General features: G+C 35.7%; 1 protein-coding gene across 7 annotated transcripts in view; it reads left to right on the forward strand.

The window, feature by feature from the left end:
* Positions 1 to 18347, forward strand: part of TJP1 (tight junction protein 1) — a 241608-nt gene that overhangs the window by 156862 nt on the left and 66399 nt on the right. For all 7 annotated transcript variants that reach the window (XM_032342229.1, XM_032342230.1, XM_032342231.1 and 4 more), the window contains one exon: positions 4010 to 4066. In XM_032342229.1, coding sequence (XP_032198120.1) covers positions 4010 to 4066 — 57 coding nt within the window. The remainder of the gene's footprint in view (positions 1 to 4009; positions 4067 to 18347) is intronic.

Genomic DNA, 18347 nt, shown 5'->3' on the forward strand with positions numbered 1-18347 from the left:
ATGAATCTTGGTCTATATCTAGATAATGTTTAGGAGCTAAGATTTTCCTTCATTTGTAGAATAGTTGCCTTATTTTATTCTATTTTGGATTTGGTTTTATTTCAGTTACAGGTTCATCTTGTTTTGTCAGTTCTTGTGTCCTCCTGCCTTTTCCGCATTTGATCTGTAATCAGCCCTAAAGGACAGTAGAACTGCCTAGAATTGGGATCTGAAGTTTTGGCAGGAATCCCTTCAGAGTTGGTGATCTGAGTAGTGTCTTTGCCAGCTGAAGCTTAGAACAAAGAAACCAAACAAACTCTTGGCAGATTCTGAAATGCAGCTTTTTGCTTCTTCAGAAATTGTGATTCTAGTCAGTTGATGCTGACTTAGAAATGTACGTAGAACTCGGAATCCAATAGTCATGAATTGCAATCACTCTTGATGCCTGTAATACCTTACTAATTATTGAATATGCATCTTGTTTGAAATTGGAATTATAATTGGACTGTAACTAGAATTACATCCTAATAGAATTTTGGAGCCAGAAAGGACCTTTTGCTTGAGATAATTTCATCCAGTTCTTTAATTTTACAGGTAAGGACAATGAAGGTCACCTGTCTATGAAAGATTTGGACTCTGATCTCAGTATCTCTGGTTTATTTCATTTTCTGTTTTCAACAGCATTGTTCCAGGTTACTAGGGAATAACAGTGCTGGAATCGTGCTTAAAAGAGTAACACTTTTTCTGGGGGAATGAGACTATAGATTTATCAGATCCTTGTCCAAGTTATGCAGTTATTCACTGTTCTTCTTTTTAATAAGAAATGAGAAGCAAGTTTAAAATAAGGATGTTGAGTTTTAACAATCATTTATTTGAATAAGTGATAGATGAACTTGATAAAAGTACAAAAGGGATCACAGTGAAAATGTAAGGTATTCATAGGTATTCTTGCAAAAGGAGAACCTCTGTTCCCCCTTTTCTGATGTATCAAAGTTCTCAGTCATTAATGAACATTTGTTCTTTCTGCAGTGCTTATGAAAATAGTGTTTGATTTATTAGTATAAAAACTTTTATTGTTTTATATCAGTTTTAGTCTTCAGTTTCTGAGTGATTTATTGTAAACCCCCCCCCCCCCATTTTATTATGGTCATTTTCTTTTTTTTTAAGATTTTATTTACTTGAGAGAGAGATGATCATTTTCGAACAAAGCAGAGTTGAAAGAATTTTACAGTAGATACTTGAATATTGACAAGTAAGAGTCTACCATTATATTTTACTGTATTTGCATTATCACAAATCTATTTGTTCATCTGTTCACTTCTCTGTTCATTCAGAACTCCTCATAAGGTCTGCATAGTTATACAAACAGCTATGGATAGAATTTTGCTGCTTCTGCCACTGAAGGAAACCAAAGGCTAGAGAAGAGAAGGAGGACTTTCTTCATGATTTAAACTGGGATGACATTTTGTTGTTGTTGTTGTTTTGTGGTTTAAGTGATAGGATTGGCAGGGATATTATGGATTCAATTGGATTAATGTGCTGGTCAAGAGCCTAACTAATTCCTTTTTTAATATTTCATTTTCTGTTGCCTTCCTGTATGACATAAGTTTCTCTTGTGATAAATTAAGCTAATAAGGCTGTGTTTGGCTTTAAAAGAGAAGTAAGCTATGACCTATTACATTACCCTTTCTTGGGAAGCCTTTGAGATAGTTGAGATGTGTACTTTTCTAATTCCTTCATCGAAGAGACGTATATCTGTTTTGATTGGAATGCTGAGAACAACTGTTTTAGTATTTTTTGTTTTTCCCTTACCCAAACAATAAATTTCTCTTACTGCACTTCTCTTGAAGCTTATACATTAAGACCTTAATGTATTAGATCCCTTACCAGCAGTAGAATAAATACTTCGTATAATTAGCAATAAAAAAAAAAATCTTAAATACTATTTGGTTTCCTGAAACAGTTAATAATAGATATTTGAAGTTTCAAAGGGGATTTGGTGAATGTGGTTTAAAATAAAATATTCTGATAAGGAGTGAAGAGAGGAAAGCAAAAAACATAAAATACGTGATGAAAAAATGTTACTCATAATTCCTTCCCTTTGAAGATGATCATTTTTAACATTTTGTGTTTTTGCAGCCTTCCTTTTACTACTCATGTTTAAACGTAAATAGGGTTAACAGTGTATCAGCCTTTCATAACCTGCTTTTCCCTCCTTAACATTGAATTAATTTCCTCATTTGATTAGTGTTCATTTACAAAATGGAAAACTGTGGTCGTTAAAATCATATGGAGGATGATAAACTGCTTCATACCAAAGAGGGTGCTTTCAAGGTACTTGCCTTTTGTCTGATCACTTACCCTTTACACTGATAAGGAAGAGATTAAAAAGGCAATGAAGCAATGCCACTGGTTAAAGTGGATCAAGAAAAGATGAGCTTAGAGCTATGCAAGCAGTTCTCATTTTTAATAAGTCGGCTAAGATTGGACAAACTGGCAATTATTGCAGATATTTTTATCATGTATATTTTAGTAGGACTCTCGATGTTTAGCAGAATTACTCTTCATCGCTTCACATTGATGGAGGAGTTCTTTTTAATACATTAAATCCTGGTCAATTTTTGTGGAGGAAAAAAAAAAAGAACAGCTTTGTTTCTAGTAGAGGTCTCATTAATGGGAGGTTTTGCTGCATTTGATTGGAAGATTGAAACAAAGCTCTGGTAAGGTTGGTAGTTCTTATCTATGGGAGTGAACAGAGAGATCCTTTCTCTTACTCATCTGGCAGCAAAGTTAATTTAGTTGCTTTGAATTTAGGGAAGCAGGCTTTCTTTATAGGGGTTCATTTTCTAAAGTGGCATTAATCTTCTATTAAAGATGCTGTGGGAGAGGAGAAATGGGTCTATGGCACCTTGATGGACATATTCTCACAATGCTAATGACAGCAGCGTAATAGAAAACAGATCTCACTTGTGAAATCAGCGTTTGTAACAGTGGGTAACCTGTGATGTTTAGAGAATGTCCTGCTCAGCATTTTCCTCTTCCACCCTGCCTTTTGTTAATCCTGGAAAGGCCATTTTTTTTTTTTTTTTAATCTATCTTGCTTGTAAATATAGTATATTTTTAGTACCCTAGTTCCATGAAATGATACTCAATTACTTAAACCTTTAAGAACATTTAGCCCAGTTTCTAAGAAAATTTTTTTTAATTCTTCAGTGCTAATGCCTTGGATAGTAACTTATTTCCTCTCAAGAAAGAGGTTCTTAACAGGAGGTGAACCTGAACTATATTGAGAACTATATTGTGGTTTGAGTAGTTCCTGAGTTGCACCAGGCGTTCTTATAATTTTTATGGTTACTCAAGGGGTATTTTGTAGTTATCTGTTTTGCTTTTTTTGTTTTGCCTGTATGTGCATGCATGTATGTACATGATACATATACTAGAACAAACCTTTTTTTCTTAGGTTATAGGCAAAGCTTGAGAAAGTAATTCTGTAGCAAAACTGAAACTAGGTGGAACAGTAGTGCTTAACTGTGTGATTTTAAAACAAGCAATGTCCAAACCTATTTAATGGTCTTATCTCGTTTCCTGTAACATGTATATTTATAATTACTGAGTTCAGAGGTATTTGACTTTCCTTCCTTTGTGCTGTGTAAGGAATGCTTTTTAAAATGTTTTGTGTGTCATCAGATATTTTAAAATAGTGCTATTCCAACTTTACTTCTTTTCTATCTGATGTTAAGTATAAAGTTACAGAATTAGCTTGGATACTGATTTCAGCTGGCATGAAATGAATATAGAGCAGCATCTGTCCAAATTAAGTTAAAAACAAAGGAAGTTCCTGTGTAGTTTCCTGTCTCTTACAACAAAAACAAAAGCAAACAAAAAACCTTCCATCATTATTGAACTTTCAGAATATCCAATATTAATATATGTATTGTGGTATTTCAGTATGCAGATTGCTGGATTTTGTCACCTTATTAAAGACATTTTCTTAAAAAATAAATGATTTGTTTTTCTTTTCCTTTATCAGAACACAGCAATGGAGGAAACAGCTATATGGGAACAACACACAGTGACACTTCACAGGGTAAGTTTCTGTTGCAGTAAATAATCTGTGTATAACTCAGGATACTGGCAGCTTTGGAAAACAATAGAGGAAAGCCAGATGTCAGGAAGTTGGAAGAAAGGGGAAAAAGTTTTCTATATTCCTTTGTCTAAAATTTAGAGTTGCAATAAATTCTTTATTAAGGTTAAAAGTGAACATGATTACTTTTTCATAGGTTATTTGTGTGTTTGCTTTTTTTATTCCTGAGTATGATATTAAGTGACTTTAAAAAATTTGAACCATCAGATAAAAGACGTTGTATGTTGTTATGAATTGTAAATTGCTTCAACCTTTCTGAGTATATGCGCATGTATTTTAGGTTTGGGGTTTAAAATCAAACCAGGTTGTGTGAGCAGTAAAATCTTAAAAGATATTCTTGATTTGAAACATGTAGACTCAAGCTGTTGCTTAAGCAATTGCAGATGGACAGAGAGCACATAGTAAGCTAGATAAGAGTAAGAGCTCTGTCTGAAGTGAGACTCTCCTGAATTTGAATCCTAGTCTTTCCTCTTTTCCTTTAGGAATGGGTGAGTGATCTAACCCACCACTAAAGCCTGGGTTTTCACAGGTTTAAAATGGGCTAATGGCACCTGTGAAGTAACCGCCTACTTAACTCTCCCCATTTCCGTCTTTGAAGAGAGCTAACTCTTCTGATTGCTCTTCCCCTTAAAGAATGAATAGAAGGAAGAAAAATAAAAAGAATGAATAGAAGGAGATTAGAAAATTTTTTGTTTGTTTTTTTTTTGTTTTTGAGAGAGAAGAGCACATGCGAGTTCGTGCATGAATGGGAGTTGGGGAGGGAAAAGGAGAGAGGGACTTTTCAGCATGCTCCATGCTCAGCACAGAGCCTGACATGGGCCTCCATCCCATGATTCTGAGCTGAATCAGGAGTTGGCTGCTTTAATGAACTGAGCTACCAAGGCACCCTGAGATTTGAGAATATTTAAGTACTTCACAGTACTGTTTCTATCAGCTGTGTCCATTACTAGGAAAGTGGCAAGATGTAGGTAAATTATGTTCCTGAACTCCGCTCATGATTATCTTGTGAATGTTTGAATCTGTATATAATAGATAATGGGTAAATTATCTATTATGTATTTTATATATATATATGATATAAATTATTAAAAAACAGTGATGATCCCAGGATCCTGGGGTTGAGCCCTGCGTAGGGTTCCCTGCTCAGTGGGGAGTCTGTTCCTCCCTCTTCCTCTCCACCCCTGGCACACACACACACCCCCCGCCCCCTGCTTATGCTATGTGCCTTACGCTCTCTCAGATAAATAAAGTCTTTTAAAAAAGAAAAAAAAAAAACCCAGTGATTTCAAATAAGATATAGTTGACTTTTTCTTTATGTATCCCTCAGTGGTTAAAAGAAACTGTTAAGTAATAATGACCCTAACTTTTAATTTTTAAGGCTAAAATATGGCCCAGCTCTGAAATGTGCTAATAGATAGCAGAATATTTAAATCAGTTTAAACATGTTGTAAAATAACTTCATACCTTATAGTTGTTTAATTGGTTGTAATATAATTTGGTGTTGTGTATTTTACCACATTACATTTATTTTCTTAATACCTTTATTGCTTTTACCGGTATAATTTGCATATAGTAAAATTTATCCTTAGTTTACAGTTCTGAATTTGACAGATCCATATAGTCATGTAACCACCAGCCCAACTAAAGTATAGAACTGTCCCATCACCTGATACTTTCTCTTGTACCCATTTTTAGTCAACCTTGTTCCCTCACTCTAGCACTTGGCAGCCACTGGTGTGTTTTCTGTTCTATGCATTTACCTCTCACACAACCATGTAAGTGAACTCATACAGTATGTATGTATACACAATACTTAGCCTTTGAGACTGGTTTCTTATACTCTCGGCCTAATGCATTTGAGATTTCTCCATAAAGTTGCTTGTATCAATAGTTTCTCTGTTATTTTTAGTTTCTTCTTACTGTTTGAGTATCATGGCACCTTATGACTGTAGAGTAATTTGGGTTGTTTGCAGTTTATAGTGATTATAAATATTTCTGTTCTAGTGTATGGTTTTTTGTATAAACATACTTTTCATTTCTCCTGGGTAAATACTTAGGAATGGTCTTGGTCTGGGTCTTATGGTAAGTGAATGTTTAACTTTATAGGAAACCGCCAAACGGTCCATATCATTTTATATCTCCACTAACAGTATATAAGAGTTTTGTTGCTTTGTATCTTTATCACAGTTGAAATTATCAAGGTTTTTTTTACCCCCAATTTTAGCCATTCTAATGGGTGTGTAGTGTGCCATTGTGGTTTTGCTTTGCAGTTCTCTAAAGACTAATGATTTTCAGTATCTGTGTGCCTCTCATCCACAGATCTTCTTTGGTATAATATATTTAAATCTTTTGCCCACTTTTAATTGGGTTGTTTTTAGTTGTTGAGTTGTAGGAATTCCTTATATGTTCTGAATATTAACCCCTTTGCAGATATATGACTTGTAAATATTTTTGTCATTTCGTGGATTGCCTTTTTTCTCTTTGGATTGTGTCCCTTGGTGCATAGTAGTTGTTACTGTGTTTTGAGAATTATATATTAAGATAAATTCTTTATCAGGTATTGTTTTGCAAATATTTTCCCCAGTCTGCAGCTTGATTTTTTTCCTTCTCTTAAGTGTCTTTTGTAGAACATAAGTTTCAAATTTTGATAAAGTCCAGTTTGTTTATTTTTCCTTTTATCAGTCATGCTTTTGAGATGTTTTTGCTAAGCCCAGGGTCTCAGTTTTTTTTTTTTTCCTGGATGTTTTATTTGAGTTAAATTATGTATATGTTAATAGATGTGGGCAGAGGTTTTTTGTGGGGGGGGGGTATGTTTGTTTGTTTGTTTTAATATGGATGTCCACAAAATTTTGAGCAACCATTTGTGGAAAGATTATTCTTTCTCCATTAAATGCTTTCTACTATTTTTTACCAAAAATAGGTCTTCCCATGGGGCGCCTGGGTGGCTCAGTTGTTAAGTGTCTCCCTTTGGCTCAGCTCATGGTCCTGGGATCAAGCCCTACATGGAGCTTCCTGCTTGGCAGGGATAGGAAACCTGCTTCTCCCTCTCCTGCTTTCCCTGCTTGTGTTCCTTCTCCTGCTGTCTCTCTTTCTGTCAAATAAATAAATAAAATTGTTTTAAAAAAAAGTAGTTCTTCCCCTAGTTTGTTTTGGTGATTGTGTGTCTATCCCTTCTGCCATTTACTTCTGCCTTTATTACTATAGCTTTATTTTAGGTATAGAAATTAGGTAATGTGAGCCCTCCAAAATTTTTTTTTTAATTGTTTCAACTATTAGTTCTCTTTTGTTTCTACATAAATTTTAGAGTAAGTTTGTCTAATAAAATCTGTGATTTTGTTGGTATTGCATTAATCTACAGACTGATTCAGGGAGAATTGTCAATAGTATTGAGTCTTTCAAAACTTGAACTTGTATCGTTCATTCTTTTATTTTCTTATTACCATTTTGTAGTGTTCAGCATGCAGATCTTACACACATTGTGCTAGATTTTTAGTTAAGTACATTTAATGTTTCCTGGTACTATTTTAAGTGATTTTTAAAATTTCAGTTTTTGATTGCTCATTCATATGTAGGAATACAGTATTTTAAAATAATGAACTTATATGTAGGTAGTCATGATATTTGTGAATAGAGGCAGTTTTATTTCTTGTTTTTGATGTATACACAGTTTATTTCCTTTTCTTGCCTTATTGCACCAGTTATGCTATTAAATAGGGATGGTGAGCAGACATCCTTTCCTTACTCCTAATTTTATTTTTATTTATTTATTTGTGATATAGTGCATGAGAAGGCAGAGAGGGAGAGAGAATCCCAAGCAAGCGCCACACCCAGCATGGACCCCCACTCAGGGCTGGATCTCACAACGCTGAGATTATGATTTGAGCTGAAATTAGGAGTTGGACACTTAACCTGTTGAGCCACCTAGCAACCTTCCATTTTCCTAATTTTAGATGAAAGCATTCTGTCTTTGGCTGTTAAGTATGCCTGTTATCACTTTATCAGGTTAAGGAAGTTCCCTTGTATTTCTATTTTGCCATTTACTGTGTTGAGGAAGTTACCGTTCATACTTAGTTTGCTCTGAGAGACTTAAAAGAAAAATCATGAATGTATGTTTAATTTTGCCAATACTTTTTTTTTCCTGCAAATAGTTTTTGAGGTTATTATATGAGTTCTTACATTTATTTGTTGGTGTAGTTTCTTGATTTTTGAATATTGAGCAGCTTTGCATTCCTAAGATAAATTCTATTTTGTTGTGACACATTGTGCATTTTATATATTGCTAGGTTAATTTGCTAATATTTCTGAAGACACTTGTTTCTTTGTTCCTGAGAAATTGCATTAGGACTTTTCTCTTGTATCATTTTCATTTGATTTTGTTATCAGGGAAAGCTACTAGCCTCAAAGCAGTTGGGAAGTGTATCTTCCTGTTGTGTTCTCTGATAGAGTTCCTGTACAGTTGATGTTATTTCTTACTTAAATGTTTGGTGGAATTCACTAGTGTAACCTTCTGGTCCCGGAGGGTTTTTTTAATGGGAAAGCTTTTAACAATAAATTCAGTTTCTTTAATTTTATATAGGACTATTCACTTTATATATTTCTTGGTGAGGTTTTTTTTTTTTTGCTTTTTGTTTTTTAGGGTTTGGTTTGGTTTTGGTAGCTTTGGTAATTTGTATGTCTCAAAATATTTGTCCCTTTCATCTAAGTTGTCAAATTTATGTACATAAGATGGTTAGTCCCTTTTTCTAATGTTGTAGGATCTGTAATAATGTCCCTTTTGTCATTTCTGATATTGGTAATTTCTGTCTTTTATTTCTTGGTCAGTCTAGCTAGAGGTTTAACAGTCTTACTGATCAGGTGCCTGGGTACCTCAGTGAGTTAATAAACCTTCTGCCTTGGGCTCAGGTCATGATCTCAGGGTGCTCCTGGATCTCAGGATCCAGCCCTGCATCATACTCTCTGCTCAGCAGGGAGCCTGCTTCCCCGTCTCTCTCTCTGCCTGCTGCTTTGCCTACTTGTGATCTCTCTGTCAAAAAATTAAATAAGATCTTTTTTTTAATCTTTTTTTTTTTTTAAAGATTATATTTATCTATTTGACAGAGAGAGAGATCACAAGTAGGCAGAGAGGCAGGCAGAGAGAGAGGAGGAAGCAGGCTCCCCGCTGAGCAGAGAGCCCGATGTGGGGCTCGATCCCAGGACTCTGAGATCACGACCTGAGCCGAAGGCAGCGGCTTAACCCACTGAGCCACCCAGGCGCCACCAGATCTTTTTTTTTTTTTAAACAATCTTTTCAAAATACTAACTTTTGTTTTCATTCATACTCTTTATTTTGTTTTCTGTTTCCTTGATTTCTGCTCTTTTTAATATTTCTTTTCTTGTGCTTACATTGAGTTTAAATTGCTATTCTTTATATAATTTCTTTAGGTGGAAGCTAGATTATCTGAGATTGTAGAGGTAGCTTGTCATTATCACATTATGTTTCTTTTTCCTCATATCTTCTTAGTTTTTAAATAAGCAAAATAAAAGAAGAGAGTTAAATTAGCTTAAGTTTGTTTCCCCTTTCTGCTGCTTTGCCTGGTTCTGTTAGGATTTTAAATACAGGGAAATGCTAAGTTCATTTACTACAGATCTGTATCTCATTAGCTTGGGTAAAGTAGAAAAGGTCTTGAATATTGAGAAAACAATCCAGTTTCCTAAATGTATTTGTAGTCTTATACCAGCTCATGGTAGGTCTAATAGGCAAGTCTGAGTTTTCTTTTTAGAAGATTAGTATAAGTTCTGTTCTATAGCTGACCTCTTGTGCTTTAATTTTCTTTTGCCATGAGAAGGGTACCAGCCCAGAAAAATGTCATCAGAAGATACAGAGAGATGAATATAGAATTCATAATTCTTTGGTTTTTAAGCATGTTAACTGTTATGCTGGGAACATAGATAGACCTGTGTTGCCTTTGGGCCTCATCAAAGAGACTGACAGAATAGAAGTTCTCAATGACCATCCCTCCAGGAATCTTTTTTTTTTTTCCAGGAATTTTTTTTTTGGAGGTTCCTAAAAATAGCCCTGTCAGTACAAGTTGAGAGACTTATGCCAAAGCATGATTCATTTGATTTCATTCTCTGAAGCTGCAAAATAGTACTTTCAAATGTATCATCAGTCTTGGTATTCCACGTTGGTCCAGAATAAAATTTAGGCTAGAGCATTATCAGCAAAATTTGCTGGGAGAAGCTGGATGATAAATAAACATTTTACACCTTGTAGACCATAAATTTGTCACAACTACTCAACTCAGTTCGAATTGCAGAAGCAGCCACAGACAGTAGGTAAACAAATCCATATGGCTGTGTTCCAGTAGATCTGTAATTATTTCTTTGGCCTGGAAGCCATGGTTTGTTGACCACTGATATAGAGCAGTGCCTTTCTGGGCTTATTGTAAAGAGAAGTCAACAAGGTCATCCCCCAACTAACAAGAGATTCTGATTCATTTGGTTTGGAATGAGGCCCCTAATGTATGTTTTTAAAATGTTCCAGCTTGAAATGGAGAGCCATGGCCTCTTGCATCACATTTTTAAGAAACATTGACAGAGGAATGAAAAAGTCATTCTCTTGATGGTGAGCTAGTGAGCTTTTGGCAATAGTAAAAAGTAAAGGAAATAATTTGAAGCTGTATTCTTTTGGCAGTAACCTGGAGTTATAGATACTGAGCATTGCCAAATAAGGTCAAATCATATTCTTTGACGTCTGGTAGTCGGTGATAAGAAAAGTTGGAAGTAACTTCTTTTAAAAGAACAAAATGCCTGTGGATTAAAGCTAATATTTTCTCCTGTTTATTGTCAAGAATAATACATGATAGGCTTCTGTATTGCCTCATTCTTCTATTTGCATTCTCAGAGGAAACTTTTCACCTGAGGATACTAGAAGCCATTGAAATCCTATTTAATCTTTAAGGCTAAGTAATTTTTGGGTGCGCCACTGTCTGATAAGCACTATGGCAGTTGTTGGAATTATATCCGAGATTGCCTCATGGATTCTGGTCTCTCTGTTGGTCCACAGTGACAGATGAATATAGTCCTCAGGTTCTTGTTTCCCCCATCTTCTACTGCATTGTAATTTTCTTAAGGGTAGGAATCTTAATTTTACATCCCCTTAGTGCTTGGTACTTTGTTATATCCAATAAAACTTAATTATTTAGAAGGCCCACCTATCCAACAAAGTTGCTCTTAGGAAGTCTGTAATACCAGCATTGTCCAGTAACAGTACTGCAAAAGCAAACCACATGTGTAATCTAAAATTTTTTAGTTTTCACATTAAAAAATGTAAAATACAGGTGAAGTTAATTTTAAAGATTTTTATTTTTCATTTTTTTATTTGACAGATCACAAGTAGGCAGAGAGGCAGGCGGGGGGGTGAGGAAGCAGGTTTCCCGCCAAGCAGAGAGCCCGGCTCGGGGCTCGATCCCAGGATCCTGGGATCATGACCCGAGCTGAAGGCAGAGGCTTATTAACCCACTGAGCCACCCAGGCGCCCTAGGTGAAGTTAATTTTATAATTGTATTTAACTTAATATGTTTAGAGTACCATTTTCTATATATATTCAGTATTCAAAAATTGATATTCTCTTGTTTCATGCTGAGTCTTACACCCACTAGAATGGCTGTTTTCACTGACGAGGACAGTAACAAGTGTCAGTAAAGATGTGGATGTTGGTTGGTGGAAATGTAAAATGGTGTAGCCATGATGGAAAACAGGGAGTTCCTCAAAAGTTAAGCATGGAATTTCCACGTGGCCCAACAATTCCACTCCTAGGTATATACCCAGCAGAAATGAAAAAAAAATTATTCACACAATAATTTTTTCCATGAGTGTTCATGGCAGCATTACACATAATAGAAAGTAAAAATAATCTAATTGCCTACCACCTGATGAATAATGAATAAGCAAAATGTGGAATATGGCCACAGAAGGGAATATTATTTAGTAGTAAAAAGAAATGAAGTGCTACAGTATGGATGAATGTTGAAAACATTAGTCTAAGTGAAGGAAGCCAGTCAAAGGACCATATATTGTATGATTCCATTTATAATGAAATGGTCAGAACAGGTAAATAAACAGAGTAGACTAGTGGTTGCTTAGGATTGGGGGGGGTATTAAGGGATGATGGCTACAAGTAAGGAATTTCTCTTTAGGGTGATGAAGATGTTACCAAATTGTAATAATGGTTATACACCTCTTAGAATATACAAAAATGTTGACTTGTACATTTTAAAGGGTGAATTTTATGCTATGTGAATTCTATCTCATTTAACCTGTTCCAAGAAGTGGTAGTGGGAAGAAATCCTATGTATCTCTTAAGTAGCACCAAACTGGTATAAGATAGATAAAAGGTGAACTATTTACACTCAAGTAAGCATGAAAGTTAAGGTAGGCTTGTTTTCGCAAGTTGGAGACCATGTTTATCTTGATAGAGTACAGTAATAAATATTTTGAACTCTTCATTTTATTTAATGTTCTGTGAATTAGGTGTTAATAACCACAAGGAGTAAACTGAATGTCAGAAAGGTCTAATGAAATGCTGCAAAAACTGTAATTTGAACCCAAGTTGTTGGACTCAACATATAATGCTTTTTCTATTTATATGTCAAATTAATTTTAAATTTAAACAATGTTTATGGAATGTAATTTCTGAAATTCAGATCATATTATGTAAGTGTATCACATAAGCTTCCTTTACATGCAGTAAATAAAATAAAAAGTAATAAGTTTGGTTAAGAAGGAGTCAGAGTTTGTCAGGTCAGTTTTGTGTAGAAAGTGACCATTTTGGAGAAGAACAATTGGAAGTGTCCTATAAAAAGCTGTGAAAAAAGAAATAGAATAGGAGTTAGAAATGGAAGCTACAAATTGGGAATAAGAACTGTAAGAGAGGAAGAGTACAAGAGTAAATGGGGACACATACACACAATTTCAGTAGCCAGGGGACTGTTTAAGGACACAGAGATAAAAAGGAACCAATCTAAGGGGCACAATAATTTAAGTAACATTCTGGAAACTACCAAGATAATGTAGAAAAATTGTAGGGGTCTTGTGACTTGTGATCCAGTTTAGGTTTACTACTAATTTTGAACAGGCCTTTTAAATCCCTTGGGACCTCATAGAATCAAAGTATATCAGAGTTAATATAATCTTAATCTCTTTTGTTTAAGTGAGGGAACTCAATCCACAGAATTCCTACATAAGTCATAATTTGAAAGTGGTAGAGACACGTAGGACGCCAGGCCTCTGCCTTCATTTGTAAAAAGGAAGTTGAACTGGATGATTGCAGGGGATCTGTTTGGTTTTAAAATTAAGCGATCCCAGGGTCCATTGCAAAAACAGGTAGAATAAGTTCTGTAGAATGTTGAGGGTTGATTGGAAGAATTAAATGGAGAAAGATGAAAACTATAATTGGTGAAAAAAGGCAGCTGATTGTAAAAACGTGGCATGGAAAACCAGGAGAAAAAATAAGAAGGCAACCAGGGAAATCTCTAAGTAGGGAATTGGACATCTTTGAAAAGAATAGAGAAAAATGTTTGGAGAAGAGATTATCTAGCTATTTCTGCAACTGAATCACCTTTTAGGAAATACTTTTTCCCTTTTCTTTTTCTTTTTCTTTCTTTTAAGGAATCAAGAAATACTTTAACATACAGGAGTGGGCATACCTTTTCTGTAAAGGGTCAGATAGTAAATTGCTTCAGCTTTGTGGGCCAGGATAGGGTCCCTGTTGCAACTACTCAAAGCAAAAGCTGTCATAATGTTATGTAAAGGAATGGGCATAGCTAGTGTCCAGTAAAACTGGACAAATAACTGAACAGATCCCAGGCTAAAAATTCCATTTTCCTACAGGCAGAGATCTAAACATTTAAGTTATTGCTACTTGTGGCTGCTTATGGTCTCAAAAGGATAAGACATGGTGAAAGTAAAATTCTTTGATGCGCTTCCATGTAAAAGCTATGACCTATATATGTGTCTTCATATACAAATAAATGAAATCATATTACGCTGCTTTAAATCACCCCCCACCATAATAGAAAACATTAAAAAAACCCACTATCTTGGACATTTTTTCAGGTAAATATATAAAAGTCAGCTCTCTTGTGGTAAAGATATAAGAATAAAATGGAATAATTTGTATTTCTTTTGAAAATGCCTTAGGAAGACAACCGCATTAGTCTTTTATTAATTCAGTACAGAGTATACCATTGTTCAGAATAATAGTAATTCTGATAGTATCAATTTTAATTACTGTAAACAGACTAAAATTATACAGGCTATTCTTACTCTTCTCCACATTTAAAAAAAAATGGTTTTTTAGTATACCTGGATCATATAGCTGTTACATAATTTGATTCTTTCTCCCCTTAATCCTCATTTAATCTTAGTATTATAAGTAACAATATATTTAATGCTTATCACTAGTCCTCTCTGTGTTTCTCTTGTCATTTCGATTGTCAGATTTAGATTCTTTAGGAAGAATTTGATTGTCGTTTAGATTCTTCAGAAAGGGATCATGAAAACAATATTCCCTGTGGTTTTGCATGTTTATTAGCTTACCTGTGTCTTTTTACTTGAAGGTCTGTTCTACTAGATATAAAATCCTTGGCTCACTGTTTTCTTTGAGTACTTTAACTATGTTATCTTTGGCATAACATGTTGCTATCCAAATGTGATGATAATATAAATTTGTTTCTTTGTAAGTTATGAGATCTTTTGGCCTAGATGCCCAAGAACCCTTTTCCTTAAATATAGTCATTTTATTTGAGTAGATCTTGGTGTTGGTCTCTGAATTGATACTCTCTGATAACTCTTGTATCTACATTGATGTGTGTCCTTTGAGTATGTAATTTCAATTAAAAAATTCATAATAGAAAAGTTTCATTTTTTACAGTTTTTACTATTATTTTCCCTTATTTTGGTTTAATTTTTTAGGGACTCCCGCTATGCATATGTTGTATCTCTACTGCCTATCTTCCAAAATTTTCTTTCACATCTTTTTAAAAAATCTTATGCATCATTTCTTTTTCGTTTTTAAAAAGATTTTTCCTTTTACTTTATTTTTCTTTTATAGTATTATTTATTAGTCTTGTGGTCCTATCAAAAATGACTTTTTGGGGCGCCTGGGTGGCTCAGTGTGTTGGGCCTCTGCCTTCGGCTCGGGTCGTGATCTCAGGGTCCTGGGATCAAGCCCTGTATTGGGCTCTCTGCTCGTTAGGGAGCCTGCTTCCCCCCACTCTCTCTGCCTGCGTCTCTGTCTCCTTGTGATCTCTCTCTCTCTGTCAGATAAATAAAATATTTTTAAAAATGACTTTTTAAAATTTATAATTGACTCTTTGAATTCTGTCAACTTATTTTTGAGTTTTTCTAATTATTATTTTTGTTCTTTCATGTCTTATATATTTCCTTATGCTGTTTAGGTGGTTTTGTAATAGTAACAGCTTCCCCCACCCCTTTTTTTGAGCACTCATTATGGCAAGCTTCCATTTTCTGTAGGGATATTCTTCTACTCACTCTGCTCATAGTAATTTTGTAATGGATTTGATCCTGTTACTTTCTTTGCTCATTTTATGTAAAATTAGTTTTTTGGAAATTGGCTTAGTTTTCTTGTGTGTGCATGTGTTTACATGTACATGCATGTATGTCTGCCAAAAAACGTAACTGCTGCTTTTTGACATTTCCTAGTTATTTGCCTTTTGCACACTTTTATCTGGACCTCTTTTGTCTCTGTTGTTCTGTCCCACCCAGTTTTAATTCCACTGCCAACAGTTTCTCTGCAATTTGGGACCCTGTCCTAGAAAGGCCTGCGACAGGTCAATGTTGGGTGTTCCTTAGGTCAGTGTTGAGTGTTCCTACAGGTTACCCTGCTCCAGTTGGTTACGGCTCTATTGCCAGGCTTCTTGCTGTCACCTACTATTGGAGCAGGCAAAATCCCTCCCAGTTTCAGCTGCTGTTCTCAAATTGTCGCATTGTTCTTTCCAGTGAATACCTATCAGTTACTTGGGGGATTCTTCAGGTCTTAGGTACATTGGAAACTGTATGGCTTTCCTTCCATGTAGGTGTTGGGAACACACAAGTTTCATAGCTAGTTGCTCCTCGCTGACTGCTTCTGTTTTGTACCTTGTGGGGATATATCGGTTACTGGGCTTTGTTGTAAATGCTTTTTGTTGATTGTATAGCTTTTTCCTGCATGTTTTTATTTGAGAATTCAAGAACATCCAGAATCCATGGTACTACCATGGGTGTTAATTTTTCCAGGAATCCGAGCTTCTAATGCTCAAATTAGTGCTAGTTTAAAAAAAAAAAAAAAAGAAGAAGAAGACAACTTTTTTTTTTCTTTAGGGGTTTTTTTTAAAAAAGATTTTATTTATTTGTCAGAGGAAGAGAGAGCACAGGCAGGGGAAGCAGCATGCAGAGGGAGGAGTAGGCTCCCTGCTGAGTAAAGACCCAAAAGCGGAACTCAATCCCAGGACCTTGGGATCCTGACTTGAAAGGCAGACACTCAACCGACAGAGCCACCCAGGCGTCCCAAAAGAATGGGAACTTAATTAAAATTAAATTGAATAATTAGTCATAGACTTGTTTTGGTTCACAGTTGTTGACAAACCAATTTGTGTTAGGCTCCTGCAGGGATGTATTTAGCTGGAATATGTAAATGAGTATGTGAATCCCTCCCATGCTGGGCTCTGATAGGTTATTTACAGTGCCATGTGTGTTAAGTAGCAGAGGTGTATACCTCTTCTACCAGTGGGAAAGTGGGATGGTTTTATGAAGGAGATGACATTGAACTTGGATTTTGTGTTTTTGGTTTTTAAATATTTATTTATTCATGAGAGAGAGAGAGAGAGGGAGGCACAGGGAGAAGCAGGCTCCCCATGGAGCAGGGATCCTGTTGTGGGATTCGATCTCAGGACCCTGGGGATCATGACCTGAGCCAAAGGCAGATGCTTAACCAGCTGAGCCACCCAGGGGCCCCTGAACTTGGATTTTGAAGGATGAGCTGAAGCTTACAAGACTGATAATGATAAGGCCCTTAAGGAAGGGAATAATAATAATAATAAGGAAGGGCCCTGGGAATAGAGAGGACATGCAAAAGCATGGAGTTTCCTAATGCATGCCATGCTTAAGCAGGGATCCATAGTTCAGTGTGTGTAGAGCAAATATCGGGGTGCCAGGAAGTAGGTTGGAGTTGTATTTCATGATGCTTCATACTAAGGAGTTTAGACCCATGGGCCCTAGAATGACAGGATCAGATTTGTTTTTAGAATGATAACCCTTCAAACAGGAGGGAGGGTAAATTTTAAGCTGGTGGAGATAAGAAATTTATTGAGAAGGCCAAGTGAGACAAGGGTGAAGATAGAGGGAAGGGGAAGTGTGGAATAGTTGTGAAACCTTTGAAGTTTTTGATTGTCACCTTGGTCTGAAGTTCACAAACCATTTAAGGCTGAAGTGGTCAGCACTGGCTGCCCATTAGAATCAATTTTTTAAAAATGCTTGCCAGGGGCACCTGGGTGGCTCAGTCAGTTAAGCATCTGCCTTCAGCTCAGATCATGATCCCAGGCCCTGCATTGGGCTCCTTGCTCAGCAGGGAGACTGCTTCTCCCTTTCCCCCTGCCTGCCCCTCCCCCTGCTGTGTGTGAGCTCGCTCTCTCTCTGTCAAATAAATAAAATCTTAAAAAAAAAAAAAAAGCCTGCCATTTCGCCTCTTCCTTTTTTTTTTTTAATTGGTATGAGGTGGGGGGTTGTACATCAGCTTTTGAAACTGTTCCCAAGTGATTCTCATCCCATAGCCAGATTTAGGGACCACAGACTTCTGGCTAGTCATTAAATGAACTGGAGCAAACACTGATCCAGGATTTACATGCCTTACAAAGTGCCAGGGGTACATAGAAGCAGTGGTCCAGGCTAGGTTTTTGATCCTGGCTCAATGCAGCCAAAAACTGTACCTACATTTGCTCACAAGTAAATCTACACTTGATCTTAGCTTAAAGGCTGAGGAGGAATACTCACAAGTAAATCTTAAGGAAAATAACTTCTCCTCTCTGTCTTTCTTACTGAAAGTTCCTGACATTTTCAATATTTCTTTATAATATTTTTGTGTTATTTTAACATTTTTAAATAAAAGAATTATCAAGAAAGATGTAAACGAACAACATTAAAGTATATAGAATAAAAGATTAGTTTGAGCCTTTTCTGAGGAGGATAA

This window comes from Mustela erminea, chromosome 5 (genome assembly GCF_009829155.1).
Source record: "Mustela erminea isolate mMusErm1 chromosome 5, mMusErm1.Pri, whole genome shotgun sequence".
Taxonomy (NCBI): domain Eukaryota; kingdom Metazoa; phylum Chordata; class Mammalia; order Carnivora; family Mustelidae; genus Mustela; species Mustela erminea.